Source organism: Sus scrofa, chromosome 9, assembly GCF_054392235.1.
Source record: "Sus scrofa isolate SSC_HxYL_T2T_F1_AM1 chromosome 9, Sscrofa_HxYL_maternal_Yorkshire_Landrace_v2.0, whole genome shotgun sequence".
Lineage (NCBI taxonomy): Eukaryota > Metazoa > Chordata > Mammalia > Artiodactyla > Suidae > Sus > Sus scrofa.
The window spans coordinates 46,338,302-46,357,265 of record NC_139391.1 but is presented as its reverse complement, the minus strand read 5'-3'; the positions used below and the strand labels follow the sequence as shown (position 1 = coordinate 46,357,265).

Below are 18,964 nucleotides of genomic sequence, written 5' to 3'. Positions count from 1 at the left end.
CTCCATGAGGATGTGGGATCCTGTGTTGCTGTGGCTGTAGCATATAGGCCAGCAGCTGTAGTTCTGATTCGACCCCTAGCCCAGGAAATTCCATGTGTCACAGATGTGGCCATAAAAAGTAAAAAAAAAAAAAAAAAGCTGTACTGAGGCTATAAATAAAAAGGAATTGTCTTCCATATCTTTTGCTACCCACCAGTCCCCAAAGATGACAATTACTGTTTCATACTTACTTTCTTCAAGACATTTTCTGTGCTTATACAACATATTTGTATATATAAACATAGTTTCTGTCACATTTGGAATCATATGGAATATACTGTTCTGCTGCTGTTTGCTTTTCACCCCTAAAAATGTATTGTGAATATTTTGCTACATCAATACATTGAGTGTGTTTTTTGTTTTTTGGCTTTTTGGGTTTTTTTGTTTGTTTGTTTGTTTGTTTGCTTTTTAGAGCTTCACCCATGGCATATGGAGGTTCCCAGGCTGGGGGTCGAATCATAGCTGCAGCTGCCAGCCTACACTGCAGCCACAGCAATAGTGGGATCCGAGCCATGTCTGCGACCTACACCTCAGCTCATGGCAACACCAGATCCTTAACCCATGAAGCTAGGCCAGGGATCAAACTCGAATCCTCATGGATTCTAGTCAGATTCGTTTCTGCTGTGCCAGGAAGGGAACTCCCTGAGTATGATTTAAATACTATCTCTATCCCCATGACTCTCAAATGTATATACATCTTCAGCTCAGTCTTATCTTCTGAACTCTGGACTTATAACAGTTATTGGCTTGACATAACTTCCCTGATGTCTCACAGGTTCTAAACACAGAATTGCTCAAATCTGCTGCTCCTGCACAGTCTCCCCTCTTCATCATTGACCCACCCAATCACTCAAACCAAATATCTCAGAGTCATTCATTTCTCCTCCTGCATCCCATCAACCTCGGTGACTTCTTGATTCTGCCTCCAAGCTGCTCCTCTCCATTTCTACTGTCACTGCCCCAGTCCACTTGGACTCTGCCTTCACCTCACTACAGGCCTTCCTGCTTCCATGTTTGCCCCCTACAAGTCACTCTCTTTTTTTGGCTTCACTGGTGGCATGTGGAAGTTTCCAGACCAGGAATCAAACCCATACCACAGTAGTGACCTGAGCAGCAGCAGTGACAATGCTGGATTCTTAACCTATTGCACCACAAGGGAACTCCAAGTCACTTTCAATGGGTGACTAAGCATCATTTTAAAAATAAAATTGGGTTACTTCAATTAATTTCCACTAAAAAAAAAATCCAAATTCTGTATCATAGCCCTGAAAAGTCCAGTCTCTGCCTCCCTCACCAGTCTCACCTTGGTTACTCTATTCTATTCTTGTTGGCGCATCCCCATTCTCCCAATAGGCCAAGGTGAGGAGGTTCTTACCTCCCAGACTTTGTCCTTTCTGTTCCCTCTACTAGAACACTGTTCCTGCTCATGCTTCTGCCTGGCTACTCATTAAACAGGTCTCAGCTAAAATATCTTAGAAAGACCTTCTCTGACCTCCTTTCCAGTTAGAGCTAAGAATCCATGTTGTTTTTTCTCTCCATAACCTAAGCCTGCCTTACTAAGATTCATGATCATCGTACATCATTAGTGTGTCTATTTAATATCTTTCTATCCAGACTGTGAGGGATAGTCATCTCTATGGGGGAGGAGCCATTTTGGGTTTCACCGTATCCCTGGCACAGGTCCTCGAATCTTGAAAGCTCAGAACAAATAGTTGTTGAGCAAAAAAGAGGAGGTGGGTGTAGGAGTGTAATATTCTAGTAGAAGACAAACGGGCAAAGGTGGATTTTTCTCCGAAGGCTGTACTGTTACGTTTTTTCCTTCGGACCTATTGCCTTTTGGGATCCACTTGCAGCCTAAGCCAGACATCAAGAATGTGGACAGGGATAAAGATGTCCACAAGGACAGGTCCAAAGTACAGGTGAGGCAAGTTGAGGCCAAATTAGATGATACCAGAGCTTAGATTCAGGACCCTCTTCTTCCTGGAAGCTGGATAGACCAGGACGGCTAGTGAGGGGGCTCTGGCTGCAGAGACTGCGGGGTGGGCCCAGGGCCAATGACAGTAATGATCTGGCCCCTCCACCTTCTCCTCTGATGGATATCACATGAAAATTAACATTCAGATAGTCCAGGAAGAGAAAATCAGTGCAAAGCACCTCCAGCCCGGGCAGGAAAGGGCAGCTCTTGACTTTCTCCAGTCTCGAATCTGCGTGAGTCCCTCCAGTCTCTTCTTTGGCCGGAGTCACTTTTTCTTCCCACCCCATCCCTGCTTTACACCCACTTTCCCAGCCTCCGCCTCTGCCTCCCCGGAACCTCAGCACCCCCACCCCCAGGGCAGAGATGTCTTGAGCACTTCTGGAGAAGTACTAGCTTTTGTTTTCCAGACTGGGGTGAGGGGGGACAACCATGCTGCCATCTCCTGTGAGAAGTCTTTCCCAGCTCCTCCTGAGCTAAGTGCCTCTTCTCTGTGCTTCCAGAGAACATGGGATCTGCCTGTTAGAGACGTTACTAATGACAAGTCACAGCAAACATCGCATTTTTACTACCTCACGGGCCCCCTGCTAGGCTCTGGGTTTTGGACATGAACATGATTTATTCCATTGTATTGTCCTCACTGGTTGCTAAGGTCACTAATGGTGAGTGCCTCTGGGACAGGGACTGTATCTTAAAAATTGCTTGGTTTGGTGATTTTCTATTTCATCAGCCCTAACACCCTAGGAATAGAGCGAATATTTTGTAAGACTATCTTACCACCCTGAAATGAGTCTTACTGACAAAACCACCTATCTACATATATAATTAAAAAAAACTGTAATGTTCTAACTGTACTATAACAGAAAAATAAAGGGAGATAAATTTGTAATAAAAAATGTATTCCAGGAGTTCCCATTGTGGTGCAGCAGAAATGAATCCAACTAGGAACAATGAGGTTTTCGGTTCAATCCCTGGCCTCACTCAGTGGGTTAAGGATCTGGCATTGCTGTGGCTGTGGTGTAGGCTGGCAGCTGTAGCTCTGATTGGACCCCTAGCCTGGAAACCTCCATATGCCACGGGTGCGGCCTGAAAATGACAAAACAAACAAACAAACAAACAGAAATGTATTCCAGGACTTCCCATTGTGGCTCAGTGGTAAAGAACCCGACTAGTATTCATGAGGACAAGGGTTCAATCCCTGGGCTCACTGAATGGGTTGGGGATCTGGTGTTGCCATGACTTATATATAGGTCAAAGATGCAGCTCAGATCCTGCATTGCTGTTGCTGTGGTGTAGGCCAGCAGCTGTAGCTAACCCCTCGCCTGGGAACTTCCATATGCTGCAGGTGCATCCCAAAATGATGCGGAAAAAAATGTATTCCAGTGGATAAACTATATTTGAAAATATAAGACAGTTGAAATTTGCACTTGCTTGTAGTGACTAGCTTAGATTTAAAAGATAACATTCAAATGAATATTGAAAATACTTTTTCTTTATATTGGCTACTGTGAAATAGCTAAATATTTGTTTATACATATAGAATCCCTGTGATTACAACAAATACAAAACAGACTGATACAAGTGTGTAGTATTGGTGACTTAAATACCAGAGCAGCTTTGCTGTCAGTGAAGTGATTTTCTGAAATGGCAAACAACTGTTGGTAAACTTCCAAACTAAAACAAGTACAGTCTTCCTTCATTTTACGTAAGAATTGCATTCCTGGAAAACTCAGTGTATAATAAAATCATATAACGAATACTTTTGGCTTAGATGTAAAACCGGGTTAGGTTCTTGGCTCAGCTCAGTATAAATGGCCTTAGGTGTGGGGTCAGTTCTTCAAAGTGAGAGCCTGCCTCCTGTACTGAGGTCTGACACTCCCGGGCCTGCCTACCAATCCCCCAAATCCTCGTGCAACCATAGTGCCCCCTAGAGCCAGTGAGAGCCCTTGACCGACAGTACTTTCTCGTGCATTTTCCAGAATGAATGCAAAGTTGGAGTAGGTAAAGCAGAGGTAGTTGTGATGATGGACAGGTGACCAGAATGAGATTTCATGTCTTTTACTGAAAACATGCAAACCAAGCAAATGAGCTGGGACCTTTCTTCAAAGGTAGAGATTTTGGTCTGGTAGCGCATGGGTCATGCTTTTCAGGAATACATTTCAGAGACCAGGGAGGACGCTGTCTGGTTTTTTAATTATTTTTTATTTATATGCAGAAGTCCCTGGGCCAGAAATAGAATTCATGCCACTGCATCAACCTGAGCCCATGCAGTGACAATGCTGGACCCTTAACTACTAGACCACCAGGGAACTCAGTATTTAAAATTTTTTATTTTAAATTGGAGTATAGTTGATTTATAAATTGTGTTAGTTTCAGGTGTACAGCAAAGTGATTCATTTATACATTTATTCTTTTTCAAATTCTTTTTCCTTATAGTTTATTACAGAATATTGTGTAGAGTTCCCTGTGCTATAGAGTAGGTCCTTGTTGACTATTTTCTTTTGGTCCATGGCATGCAGAAGTTCCTGGGCCAGGGATCAAACCCAGGCCACAGCAGTGACAATGCCAGATCCTTAATCTGTTGAGCCACCGAGGAATTCCTCACTATCTGTTTTATATAGTAGTGTGCATATGTTAATCCCAAACATCTAATTTATTCACCTCTCAACCTTTCCCCTTTGGTAACCATAAATTTGTTTTCGAAGTCTGAGTCTGTTTCTGTTTTATACCTTCATTTGTATCATTTTTTTAGATTCCACATATAAGTGATATATTTGTCTTTCTCTGACTTTCACTCAGTATGGTAATCTCTAGGTCCATCCATGTTGCTGCAAATGGCATTATTTCATTCTTTTTTATGGCAGAGTAATATTCCATTGTATACATGGACCACATCTTTATCCATTCCTCTGGACATTTAGGTTGCTTCCATGTTTTGGTTATTGTAAACAGTACAGGAGGCAGTCAGATTTTATAGTGAGACAGAGTGCAAGGGATTAAAGCCTGAACAAGTGGATAGACAATGAAGGCAACTCCTCAAATAGAATGGCAGTCACACTCAGCGACCTGAAGAGAGTAATACTACTTACTCCTTAAGGCTGCAATATGGATTAAACCTGCAAATGCATGTAAAATGATGTCTGGTCCAATTGTAAGCATTCAACTTTTTTTTTTTTTTTTTTTTTTTGTCTTTTTGTCTTTTGTTGTTGTTGTTGTTGCTATTTCTTGGGCCGCTCCCGCGGCATATGGAGGTTCCCAGGCTAGGGGTTGAATCGGAGCTGTAGCCACCGGCCTACGCCAGAGCCACGGCAACGCGGGATCCGAGCCGCGTCTGCAACCTACACCACAGCTCACGGCAACGCCGGATCGTTAACCCACTGAGCAAGGGCAGGGACCGAACCCGCAACCTCATGGTTCCTAGTTGGATTCGTTAACCACTGCGCCACGACGGGAACTCCAGCATTCAACGTTAATATGCCAGACACAGGACTACACACTTTCCCGTCTATTTAGTTCCCAAATCAAATCTGTGTGTATTTTATTATCCCCATTTTGCATGCAAACAAAACCAGAGTTTAGAAATGTTAAGAAAACTTGTGCTAAATAAGATACAGTGAGAGAGGACAGGTGATCTGCTGAGAGGGAGCAGAGCGGGAGTCAGAGATGGAGAATAAGACTGTTGCTGGCAATAGCAAGGTCCCAGCTCCCACTGAGAGTTGCCAAGTGCTGAAAGTAGATCCAGGCCATTATTAGCCCACTAGCCTCCTGGAGCAGGGAGTGGGTTCCTAATTAGACATCACGATGAGCAATAAAATAGCTACCATTTAGAACTGGGTACTAGATTCAGTATGAAGCACTCTACTCCACCCCCGCCCCCACCTCCATGCTGGTACAGTCCTAAGAAAAACCATCAATTCATTTTCCTGATCAGGTCACTCAAGTTCAAAGAGAAAGTGGTTGCCTGGGGTAGTTTCTTCTGGAATGAGGATGTAGGAGCAGCAAGCAGCTACATCAGAGCTGAGAGCCAGCAAGGAGGCAGGGAGGAAAGATGAGTGAGACTACCTCAACACTGACCAACTGCAGAGATCCCAGAGCCATCCTGGAGACTCAAGCACCAAGCACTGCCACCTCTGGGGAGGAGCAATGCCTGGTTCCTTGGGATAGCGTCTGAGCCTAGAGCCATGTTTCTGTGCAGGCCTTTTGAGGGTTGAGGGAGGAGCAGGAGAGAGAATGAGAATGGTCACCTTGGCCCTGTGGGAAACCCAGTATTACCTTCCAGCACTGTCGAATGTCTTTGCTTTTTCTTTTTTTTTTTTGTCTTTTTATGGCCACACCCACAGCATATGGAAGTTCCCAGGCTAGGGGCTGAACCGGAGCTGCAGCTTCTGGCCTATGCCACAGCAATGCCAGATCCTTAACCCACTGAATAAGGCCAGGGATTGAACCCGCAACCTCATGGGTACTAGTCAGGTTCGTTTCTGCTGAGCCACAATGGGATCTCTCAAATGTCCTTCCTCTCACCTCTCACACTGCTCCTTCATGGCCTCCTATGAGGATCTTTCCCTTCAACTGGCCCATAAATGATGTGTTTTCCTAGGTCTCTCTTCACTGTCCCCAGCTGAGTACATCCACTCCCAAGACTGGGTGGTGATTTGGGGGACTTCTGCAGGGTTGGCTGCTACATGCTAACACCTCCCAAGAAAAATAGGTTCCTGGAGTTCCCTGGTGGCTCAGTGGGTTAAGGATCTGGTGTCGTCACTGCTGTGATTCGGGTCACTGCTGTGGTATGGGTTCAATCCCTGGCCCAGGAAATTTTGTATGCGGAGGGTGCAGCAAAAGAAAAAAAAAAAGGTGGTGGTGGGGAAGGATCCTGAAGAGGGCTGAGTATTATCTTCCTTGGAGGAAAGCAGGGCATAGGCTCCCTTTGCTGCATTCCAGGCAACTGCCCCATTGCCTCTAGAGCATCCCTCAGCTCCGAGGGCAACTCATTTCCAATCTCAGAGCTGACCTCCACCTCCACCCCTCCCCCATCCTCAGAGACCATGCACACATCAGGCTATTGCAGATAACTTTATTAATGCGTGGGCTGACGCTTGGTTCTTGAACTTAAAGGTCAAAGAGAAAGGGCATCACATCTGTAAGGAAAGAAGAAAGTGAAAGGGATCTATCTGCCCTTCGCAGCTGCTGTTCCCTAAGCCTGGAACGCCCTCTCACAGCAAGTGATCCATCTCTCCTCTCTCAAGGCCCAAATGCCACCTGGTCTCCAGGAAAAGAAAAAGCCCCCTTTGCAAACAACCTCTCATACCATGCTTCTCACATTGTGTGGTCCACATCTTCCCAGGCTGCTGGACTCTGAGGAGGGACCTTAGCTGTGTCTCCATCAGCTCCTGGTACCTCATATCCCATGCTTATGTGTGGGGACCCACCTCAGGCAGGCACCACCCCAGGTCCCAGACCACTGCTGTCCTTTCCTCTTCCTACAGAAGGTACCCACCCCCCACTGTCGCATGGTGTGACCTTGGCTTCTGCCCTGCACACTCAGCCTCGGGTAGGGATCTTCAGGTCCCCTCCCCTCGGCCCCACGTGTGACAAGGCCTCACACCTGGCTGGCTCATGCACTGCTGGATGCTTTCCAGCCGAGTGGAGGCCAAGGCCCGGACCTCCTCCACAAAGCGGCGGTGTCCCTCCTCGGTCAACTTCCAGAGGCAGGATCGAGGCCGTGTGGGGGCCCCACCCTGCATGCTGACCGGCACCTTCTCAAAGCAGTCCCGGAAACAGAGATTGTGACGCACGGTGTTCTTCCAGCCTTCAGGAGCCGTCCGGAAAAAGGGGAAATGTTGTCTGTGGACAGGGATGAGTGGTCAGGAGAGGCGTGGTTTCTCGGGGAGATGCCCTGCCCTTGAGAGTGTTCTCCCCTGGGGCCAGAGCCTCCGCCCTTCGTTGCCCTTCGAATGGTGGAGAAGGGCAAGCTGGTCCAGGGACACGCTTTGCTGACCCAGCCCGCGGCACACCTGCCCCTGCGTTGCTTGTGCAGAGCCTCACCTTCTAAACCCAGTTCCCTGCCCCTTCCCAGGCTCACTTTCCTCCCTCCCTCCAAGGGCTCAGGACTTTGGCTTGCAATAGGAACAGAGCAGAAATCAGGCCAACCCACTCCTGTCAGAGGAATCCTGGTCAAGGAGGACCCCTCTTGAGGATTAATATTCTGCAGCTCTTCCAACAGAGGGAAAAGGTCTGAGAAAATCCTTATGCTCATGGGTACCTGACTCTCAAAGCTAAAAGTAAATCCCTTCGCAGCCTGGCTTCCCTGGGTCCCTGGGGGACAGGCTGTGCCAGGCAGTTCAGTCCAAAGGGAATGCATGTGAGAAACTATTGGGGAAACTCCATTTTATACTGTGTGATCTTGAGAAGATGGGAGAATTTATGACCCAGGTAAATTTCTGTTTTAAAGAACTAAGATGTAAAAAGGCTGGGGTTTCTTAGATGGGACAGGGGGTGGGGTGGCTATCTTCCTGTATATGTGATGTGTGGACACACATTTGGGAACACCCTAAAAGCAGTGCCTAGGGCAGACTGGGACTTGTCAGACCAGGGGCCCTGCCCCCTCCCTTCGCCCTCCTCACAGGGCCCCTGGCACATACCGAGTGAAACTGTAGATCTGTTGCACGTTGAGGCCACAGGGGGAACTGTTTCTTAATGCCAGTGCAATTAGATGGAAGTAATTGAGAGGGGGCCGGGACCAGAGCCTCCCCGCCTGGCTGTTGGTTTGCCGAAGCCTCCGACTCTGGAGGGGGGCCCTTTTGTGAGGGGACGGGAGAGCCACAGAGGAGCTGTCATCCTGGTTCTCAGCCTCCTCCTCTTCTGTGAGCTAGAGGGGCACAGAGTAGGAGCTGGTCCTGACTCCACGGCCTCTACTCCACCCGAGCAATGGCAGGAAGGGGTGGTGCTCTAGGGCCACCCTCTGGGCTTCTCCCCAGCCCAGGGGCACAGCTAATTTCTGAACCCATTAGCCCTTTGTTATCCGTAAGAACACAGAACTCTCTCCCTGAGGCATCATCCTAAACCCACCCTGCCTACAGCCCAAGCCCGGCGGAGAAATCCCTACCTCCCAGGTGCTGGGGGAAGAGGCAAACCGCTTCCGAGGGGGAGACTGCTCTCTGGACGGTGATGGTGACTCCACCACTGTGGCCTCTGCATAGCGGGCAAAGTCTTCTTCTTTGGGGGACAGCTGAGGGGAGGGGACTGTGCTTGTCAGATTCTCCCCCTTACTGGGTTGTGGGACCTCCAGCTTTCCAGGAGGTAACACGATGTTGGGGTCTACCCACATCCACAGGTTGGGCTCAAAATCTGGACCTGTGCAGAGACAAAGGAGACTATGGGCTGGCCATAGCTCATGGGCTTTGGGTATCCCACCCAGGCCTCAGAAAACTTACTCTCTCTACTCACCATCATTATCAGGGTTGGGTTTTTTCCCCAGAGGCAATTTTGGTGGCTCAACTATTCGGAGTTTATATCTGGCAACTGGCGAAAAGAGAGAAGAGTCAAAAAATGTCCTGGGATTTGCACTGTGTGCCTGGGATCCTGGCCTTGAAGCTTCCCTGGGAAATGGCCGTGGGCCCTGCCTGGGAAGCCATGACGCCATGAACATTACTGGTTTCCCTTACCTCTCTGACCTCCTTATTCTTCTCTGCATTCTTCTCTTCTTACCTCGCATTACTATCCCTGAACCATCTCATTAATGCCTCCAGTCAGTCATCATCTATCAACTCAGGGCTTTCAAATCTTTATCTCTATCCCAGACTTTTCTGCTATCCGTTAAGGGGAACTGCCTACAGAATAACCCATAAGCACTTGGAGTGAACATTTCCCAAACTAAACTCCACTTTCCTGCTCTTCCTTTAAGCAAGTGGTACCATGTAACCAGTTGTCTAGGCCAGCCAAAAACTTGGAAATCATTCTTTTTTTACCCCCTCAATGTTTTTAATGATTTTTATTCTTTTCCATTATAGGTGGTTTACACCCTCTCAATTTTGATACTGACTATAGTTCCTTGTACTATATAGTAAGTCCTTGTTAGTTACCTATTTTATATATAATAGTGTGTATATGTTAATCCCAAACTCCTAATTTATCCCCACTCCCTACTTCCCCTTTAGTAACCGTAACTTTTTTTTTTTTTGTCTTTTTTTTTTATCTTTTCTAGGGCCGTTCCCTCAGCATATGGAGGTTCCCAGGCTAGGGGTTGAATCGGAGCTGTAGCCCGCCGGCCTACACCACAGCAATGCAGGATCTCAGCCACGTCTACGACCTACACCACAGCTCACGGCAAGGCCAGGGATCGAACCCACAACTTCATGGTTCCTAGTCGGATTTGTTAACCACCAAGCCACGACTGGAACTCCAACCATAACATTGTTTTCTTTTTTCTTTTTTTATGGCTGCGCCTGTGGCATATGGAAGCTGCCAGGCTAGGGGTCAAATTGGAGCTATAGTGGCCAGCCACAGCCACAGCAATGACTAGGTCTTCAACCTACACTACAGCTCACTGCAGTGCTGGATCCTTAACCCACTGAGAGATCCTTATCGGAATCCTCATGGATACTAGTTGGCTTTGTTTCCACTGAGCCACAACAGGAACTCCTGGAAATCATTCTTGACTCTTCTCTTTCCCATACAGCCACACCCAATCAATCACCAAGTTCTACCATCCTAGTCCAAACCATAATCTAAAAAAGTCTATTTATCTTTTCTTTAGTTTATCATATTGCAAAAAAAGAACAAAACAAACAACAACAAAACTTACCATATTGCAGTTTGAATGATCTCCCTAAAATGTTAACCCAGCCTTGTTACCCTTCAGTGCAAAACCTTTTGATGGCTGTCCATTGCCTTTGGGCCAAATCCAAATTCCTTGAGATAGTCTGCAAGGCCCTGGCTCCTCATCAGTGTTAAGTCATTCCTCTCAGGCTCTCAGCTCATCTCCGACAGACCACATCTAACTCCTAGGCCTTCCCATAAGCGGTTTCCATTGTCTAAAACACTCTTCCCTCTTTCTGCTTGTCTAGTTAATTACTACTCACCCATCAGGCCTCTGTTTAAACACCTTTCTTTCTCTCTCTCTTTTTTTCTTTTTACAGCTGCACCTGCAGCATATGTAAGTACCCAGGTTAGGGGTCGAATCGGAGCTGTAGCTGCCAGCCCACGCCAGGGCCACAGCAACACCAGATCCAAGCTGCAACTTGTGGCAGTGCTGGGATACTTTTTTTTTTATTATTACATTTATAGTTGCACAATGATCATCACAATCCAATTTTATAGGATTTCCATCCCACACCCTCAATTTCTGGGATACTTAATCCACTGAACAAGGCCAGGAATTGATCCCACATCCTCATGCACATTATATTGGGTTCTTAACCCACTGAGCCACAATGGGAACTCCTAAACACCTTTCTAAAGCAAGCCTTCTGTGACTACTTGTCCATACACCCCCATAGCACACATTTTAGAGTAATTACTTGCTTAGAGTCTATCTCCAGGTCTGTCTCCTTCACTGCTTGGCATATAGGAGGAGCTCCACTGAATGAATGAATATGCTGGGCTAGAGTAAATCAGGTATATATTAGAGCTATCTGCTTGGCATGATGCTGGCTCCTTGGGATTAGGGGGAATTATTTCTGTCCCCTCATTGTCCCCAAGGAATGTCCTCATATTAGAGATAGATCTAGGTTTTTGTCTGGAAAATGATAATATACTTATTGGAGAGCTCAGTAATTATAAAGGATACCCATTACATCATTAATGTTCAACATAGTATTCTAAAAAGGAAAAAACAGTAAGAGATATAAAAAAGAAAAAGGCAAAACTGGGCGTTCCCGTCATGGTGATGCAGAAATGAATTTGACTAGGAACCATGAGGTTGCCGGTTCAGTCTCTGGCCCTGCTCAGTGGGTTAAGGATCTGGCATTGCCGTGAGCTGTAGTGCAGCTCGCAGACATGGCTCAGATCTGGCATTGCTGTGGCTGTGGTGTAGGCAGGCAGCTGTAGCTCCAATTAAACCCCTAGGCTGGGAACTTCCATATGCCGCGGGTGCGGCCCTAAAAAGCAAAAAAATAAAATAGAAAAAGGCAAAACTATAATTATTTACAGAAAGAAAAAACATTAACATAGAAAACCATATAAAAATCAATATTTAAATTATTAAAACCAATAAGAGCCCAGCAGGTTTGCTGGATATAAAAGCAACATACTAATTGCCACTGTTCCTCTATACTAACATGAAGAAACTGGAAAATGATTTTTTTTTAAAGCATTATTTTGTTTCTACCCATTTTTTTTAAAGGTGCTTTTATTTTATTTTATTTTTTGTCTTTTTGCTATTTCTTTGGGCCGCTCCTGTGCCATATGGAGGTTTCCAGGCTAGAGGTCGAATCGGAGCTGCAGCCGCTGGCCTACGCCAGAGCTGCATCTGCAACCTACACCACAGCTCACAGTAACGCCGGATCGTTAACCCACTGAGCAAGGGCAGGGACCAAACCCACAACCTCATGGTTCCTAGTCGGATTCGTTAACCACTGCGCCACGACGGGAACTCCTGGAAAATGATTTTTTTTTTTTTTTCCAAAAAGATGCTGTTGACAATAGCAACCAAAATTATAATGTACTAGGAGTTAACCCATCCAAGACTGGGCTAGACCTTTATGTGAAAAAGATGCAATCACTATTTAAGGATATAAAAGACTTCAATAAGTAGAGATATATAATACATAAGTATACCAATAATCCTCCAATTAATCACTACATTTAATATAGTATTATAATACATAAAAATTAAAAAGTTCTACACAGTAAAAATCACAAAGGAAAAAAATTAATAAAATAAACCAGAAAAAAAATTCAACTCCTAAAGCTCTCAGTTCTCTGATAGACATCGTCTCTAAATCAAAAAATAAAAGGCTAATGGATTGTGACTCAGTGGGTTAAGGACCCGACATTGTCTCTATGAGGATGTGGGTTTGCTCCCTGGTCTCACTCAGTGGTTTAAGGATCTGGCATTGCTGCAAGCTGTGGCATAAGTCACAGATGTGGCTCAGGTCCAGTAATGCCATGGCTTTAGGCCTCAGCTGCAGCTCTGATTTAACCCCTAGCCCAGGAACTTCCATATGCTGCAGGTGTGGCTGTTAAAAAATATTAGGAGTTCCTGTTGTGACTCAGTAGGTTACAAACCCAACTAGTATACATGAGGATTCATGTTCGATCCCTGGCCTCGCTCAGTGGGTTAAGGATCCAGTGCATTGCTGTGGCTATGGCGTAGGCAAGCAGCTGCAGTTCTGATTTGACCCCTAGCCTGGGAATCTCCATGTGCCAGAGGTGCGGCCCTAAAAAGGAAAACAAACAAATAAAAATTAAAGGGTAAGACAAATCTATAAATGGGTAAAAGATACAAATCAGTATTCAGAAGGAAAGGATACCTGAAGATGTTCAGCCTTTCTAGATAAGAACACAATAAAAGAATGAGATAATACTTCACCTCAAATTGGCAAGAACTATAAAAACAGGTAATACCACAAGTGTTGGCGAAGATGCAGTGAAATTGGATCCTTGATTACACTGGCACCTTACTCTTTACTCCTGGAAGTGTCTATTCACGTTAAGAGAGGAACTTATATACTAACCTTCCTTGTTACTATCATCTACCAAACTCTCAGTCATTCTCATTTAAAGAGTTTAGTTCCTGGTTCACTGTTCTAATGCTACTCTTGCCTTACATCTTGGCTATTTCAAGAGATAGAGATGATTTTCCTAATAACCTGGCCTCTAAGTTTCTTAAACTCTTCTCCCCAAATTTTGCCTTCCATCATTATCTGTCATAATCTAAACCAAGAACTTCATCCTCTCCAAAATGTCATTTTTACACCACATAGAAATGTACCACCTTCTCTTTCCAGCCATCTTCCTCTCAACTCCAGCCATCCTTTGATACCACTGATATCACCAATCCATTGATCTATGGCTTTGGGGGACTTGTCATAGAGTTGGGTTTAATCAGGGGTGTGGCTGGAAAAACAAGTGTTCCAAAGCCATAGAGGGCCAAAGGAGTGGAGGGTGTATGCAAGAGAGTGAGCTTGTTTGATGGGGGGATTCCAGGTTAGTTAAAGAGAGGACATCCAGTGATTGAGAGCAGTGAAAGGGTGAAAGGATCAACAGACATGATCTCAGTGGGACCAAAGGATAGTCCCTCTAGGAGTTCCTGTTGTGGCTCAGTGAAAATGAATCTTACTAGTATCTATGAAGATGGAGGTTCGATCCCTGGCCTTGCTCAGTGGGTTAAGGATCACAGTGTTGCTGTGAGCTATGGCATAGGTCACAGACGTGGCTCAGATCTGGCTTGCTATGGCTGTGGTATAGGCTGGCAGCTGCAGCTCGAATTCAACCCCTAGCTGGGAATGGAATCTCCATATCCCAAGGATTCGGCCCTGAAAAGACAAAAAAGAAAAAGAAAAAAGAAAAAAAAAAGGACTATCCCTCTGTCTCCCTCTGCTGCTCTGTCTTCTCAAGCACGATGTTTCAACAATCCTCTCCTCTCTCCTGCTATTAATTTCTGTCTCTGGATCATTCTCATCAGCATTCAAACATACTGTTAATTCTCTCATCATATTGAAAACCAGAACTTCTTTTGTCCCCACTTTTTTTTTTTTTTTTTTTTTTTGTCTTTTGCCTTTTTCTAGGGCCGCTCCTGCAGCATATGGAGGTTCCCAGGCTAGGGGTCGAATCAGAGCTATAGCCGCCAGCCTATGCCAGAGCCACAGCAACGTGGGATCCGAGCCGCGTCTGCAATCTACACCACAGCTCACGGCAACGCCGGATCGTTAACCCACTGAGCAAGGGCAGGGACCGAACCCGCAACTTCATGGTTCCTAGTCAGATTCGTTAACCACTGCACCACGACGGGAACTCCTGTCCCCACTTTCTGTACCAGGCCATACTCTATATTTTTGCTTTCATTTGAGGAAGAACTCCTTGAAAGAACTGCCTCTACTTTCTGTCTCCACCTGCCCTCCTTTCTACTCTTAAACCCTGGCCAAGCAGGCCTTCTCCTCCACCACTCCACGAAAACCACCATGATCAAGGTTGCCCTCCCCCAAACCGTATAATCAAGGCTGTTTTCAACTGTCAGCCCACCTCTGACCTGTCCTCTCACAGCAGGTTCCTCTCCTGTGACCACTCCTTTGAAACACTTTCTTCTGGGTTTCCAGGAAACCACAATCGCAGTTTTGATTCTCAATGGTCATTTCCTCAGTTTTTGTTGGTTATCTCTCCTCTCACCAATGTCTTTAGACTGGAATACCCCCAGGGCTCATTCTTGGTCCTTCTCTATTCTCACCCCTTAAATGCCAGGTATATACCAAAGATTCTCTTGAGTTCTTTTGCAGTGCAGCAGGTTAAGGATCTGACATTGTCACTGCAGTGGCTTGGATCACTGCTGTGGCATGGGTCCAGTTCCTGGCCCAGGAACTTCCATGTGCCTTAGCCATAACAAAACAAAAGTATCTCAAACTGAGCATGTCCAGAACAGAATTCCTGATTTTCCTCCCTCAACCATTCTACCAGAAGCTTCCCCCATCTCAGTCCAACTCCATCCTTCCACTTGATCAGCCAAAAACTCTGAAGGAGTCATCCTCTAATCTCTTTTTCTTAAACCACACATCCAATCCATCAAACAAATCCAGCTGGTTCTACCTTCTTACCATATCCTCTGCCACCACCCTAGTGGTCCAATCTGCATAATTTGTAGGGCCCAGTGCAAAATGAAAGTGTGGGGCTCCTTGTTCAAAAATTATTAAAGTATATATATATATATTTTATGGCTGCACCTGTGGCATATGGAAGTTCCTAGGCCATCGAGCCACAGCTATGACCTGAGCAGCTGCAGATTTTTAACCCACTGCACCACAGTGGGAATTATAATCTTAATGATTTTAAGATTATTAGTGATAGCAGAAGATTAAACCAAGTTAGGCATCCTATCACACACTCATTCCTCCGCTCCAAACCTTTTCGCCATTCAGAATCTTACTTAAGGTCAATCCCAGTGCCCCCAGAGTGGAAGAGGTCTCTTCCTGATCTCTGCTCCACGCCTCACGAGTCTGAACTCTCCTCTTTATTTACTTTTTTTTTTTTTTTTTTAAGACCCACACCTGCGGCTTATGGGGTTCCCAGGCTAGGGGTCAAACCAGAGATGCAGCTGCCGGCCTACATCACAGCTCTCAGCAACTGAACGGATTGAACTGGCGTCCTCATGGATACTAGTTGGGTTGGTTACCACTGAGCCATGATGGGAACTCTGTCTTTATTTGCTTTGATTCCGGCCTCACTGGCCTGTTAACCGGTTCCATAAACACTTCCAGGCATATTCCTTCCTGAGGGCTTTTACACAGGCTATTTCTTCTGCAATAGAGTCTTTTCCTCTAAGTATCCTCCTGGCTCACTACCTCACCTCCTTCAACTCTTTTCAAATATTTTTTTCCCAAATCAGACCAGCTTGATGACCCTGTTTAAAACTGTAGCTTCTACCACTTCCTCACCCTGATTCCAGAGACCTCTTACAGAGTCCTTTAAAAAACAACAACCCATCTCAGCTATCATCTTATAACATACTATATAAATATTTTAATGTGGATTGTCTGTTTGGCCCCAATAGAATATCAGCTCCATGAAGACCTGTCTGTTTTGTTCATTATGGATCATGTGAGTATCCAGAACACTGCCTGATAAATTGGAGGTACTCAATAAATATTTCTTTTAATCAGTGAAGACAAAGGAATGTCATTACTTATGATGGCAAAGAGTTCCAATGGAGTTTTGTCTCCATTAGGAAGGTGAATTAAAATGCAAAGGTGGAGCTCCCATCATGGTGCAGTGAAAATGAATCCGACTAGGAACCACAAGGTTGAGGGTTCAATCCCTGGCTGTGCTCAGTGGCTTAAGGATTTGGCATTGCTGTGGCTGTGGTGTAGGTCTGCAGCTGTAGCTCCTCTGATTGGACCCCTAGCCTGGGAACCTCCATATGCCTCTGGTGTGGCCCTAACAAGCCAAAAAAAAAAAAAAATATATATATATATATATATATGCAAAAGGTAGTAAATGCAGATGATAGAATACTACACAGCAGTCAGAAATGATGAACCAGATCTCCATTAAGCAACTCAAATTACTCTCAAAAACAATGTGAATAGGGAAAAAAAACCAATGAGCATTATGTAAATTAAGGTCACCTATAAACAACAAAATGCTAAACAGTTTTCAAAGATACACCTATCTAAGGACATTAAATGGATTAGGGTAGATACTTGAGTGTGTGGGAGGCAGCAAAAGGGGTGGATTGAAGGAGGAAAATAAATTAATCCAAGCACTTTGCTGGAACAGACGGCAATCATGTACCAGGAAAGTGGGAGGTGATTACCTCAACTCTCAACACTTGAGGACCAAAGGAAAAAATAGGTATTTTTACAGACAACAGTCAACTACCCATTCAGCAAATACTGAGCACCTCAAGGTGTCAGACATGTATTAAGAAGTGGGATACAGCGATGAACAAAATTAACAGAAGAAAATTTTTGAAGAGACAAATGAGCGAAATACGCGACGGGTCCAAATGGCGTGGGTGCCACGGGGAAAAGGCCAAGAGGCCTAGAAGGTTCTGGGACGGAGCCGGAAAGGGGGTGGTGGTAAGGTTTAAAGGTCGTTTTCAGGCAGGACCCCTGCCCTCCGTGGGCTTTCGGTCGAGGCGGAGACCCCATAGCCACTTGGAAAAAATGGGGGCGGGGTGGAGGGGGCTCCTGGGCTCAGCAAAGGGGGCGCGGGGCCCCAAAAGGCGACCTCATCACGGGGCTGGGGGGTCGGCGAGAAGGTCAAAGGCCGAGGAATCCGCTCCCACGAGCCCCCGACCCACCGCGGCGCGCCCCTCCCCCACGGCCGGAGCCCAGACACTTACGGTTCTGTTCCGCTAAGGGCAGGTGAGTCGTGGTGAAGGCCAGAAAGGACTCGTTCCCCATGTCCCAGTCCAACAATCCTGGGACCTGGCCATGGAGGCTGGCCCAGAAGTCGAGGTGCTGGAGTTTCAGGTCCACGTTTAGAGAGAGGAGGGAGAGCCAGCCACAGGGTGGGCGCGAGTCGGGAGAGACTGAGGCTGAGGCCTGGGAGGCACTTCCTCAAATCCCCGCGCTCTGGGATGGAGTTAGGTTGGAGCCCGCTCAGGTGTGCAGAGTCCCCATCTGACACCCTTGATCCCGGGCCTCTGCTGAGTGCTCCACGCCACGTCTTTCCGCAACCCCGCACGCTTTCAAAGGGGGGTTTGGGCAGTTTGGGGGTCCGGAAGGGAGGTATCCCAGGCCCTCTGCCCAGTCTACATTTGCTCCAAGCCCTTATTTAATTTAGTAAATCAGTCTGTCATTTAAGAATGAACCCGCAGTGGTATGAAAAGCTACTTTCTAGGAGTTCGGAAGATTTCATGGTTTATCCACAATCGCATCTGTTAGTACAGGGTGGAGATAGGATTAAAGGGTGATTTTTATGATTTGACTTGATGTGATTTTGGGATGGTGATTTTAAAATCTTGTTTTTAATTTCAAATTTACAGAAAAGCCCCAAGATTACTATAAAAAATGCCAGTATTTTTTTTTTAAAGGGAGTTCCCACTGTGGTGCACCAGGTTGAGGATCTGGAGTTTTCTCTGTCCTGGATTCCATATCCACTCTATATGCCCTAGCAGCTGTTGCATAGGTCGCAGCTGCAGCTCATATTTGCTACCCACCCCACTCCTGGGGAATTTCCACATGCCCTGTGTGCACCCCAGAGGTGGGGAAAAAAAATTCCAGTATACCTAAATCCGGTAGGTCACCAATTACACCAATTATTATTAATGTTTTTTTGTCACATTTTTGTTGTTCTCTCTGT

General features: G+C 45.9%; 2 protein-coding genes across 2 annotated transcripts in view; both read right to left on the bottom strand.

Moving 5' to 3' along the window:
- IL10RA (interleukin 10 receptor subunit alpha) overlaps positions 1 to 18,964 on the bottom strand; it is a 926,736-nt gene that overhangs the window by 7,710 nt on the left and 900,062 nt on the right. The window lies entirely within an intron of this gene.
- On the bottom strand, positions 7,063 to 18,193 carry FOXR1 (forkhead box R1). Its single transcript, XM_005667414.4, has 6 exons — positions 18,003 to 18,193; positions 9,455 to 9,529; positions 9,114 to 9,361; positions 8,650 to 8,876; positions 7,614 to 7,852; positions 7,063 to 7,146 (listed from the first exon to the last, which is right to left on the bottom strand). The coding sequence occupies exons 1-6, from the start codon at positions 18,061 to 18,063 to the stop codon at positions 7,118 to 7,120; spliced, it is 879 nt and encodes a 292-aa protein (XP_005667471.1). The 5' UTR covers positions 18,064 to 18,193; the 3' UTR covers positions 7,063 to 7,117.

What these genes read in the sequence shown, in the direction of transcription:
- FOXR1 (XM_005667414.4), bottom strand. Translation starts at nt 18,063, where the DNA reads ATGGGGAACGAGTCCTTTCTGGCCTTCACCACGACTCACCTGCCCTTA. An exon ending in GCCCTTAGCGGAACAGAACC is followed by an intron (nt 9,530 to 18,002) that starts GTAAGTGTCTGG and finishes TCTTTTCGCCAG; the next exon opens with TTGCCAGATATAAACTCCGA. An exon ending in ACCCAACCCTGATAATGATG is followed by an intron (nt 9,362 to 9,454) that starts GTGAGTAGAGAG and finishes GTCTCTGCACAG; the next exon opens with GTCCAGATTTTGAGCCCAAC.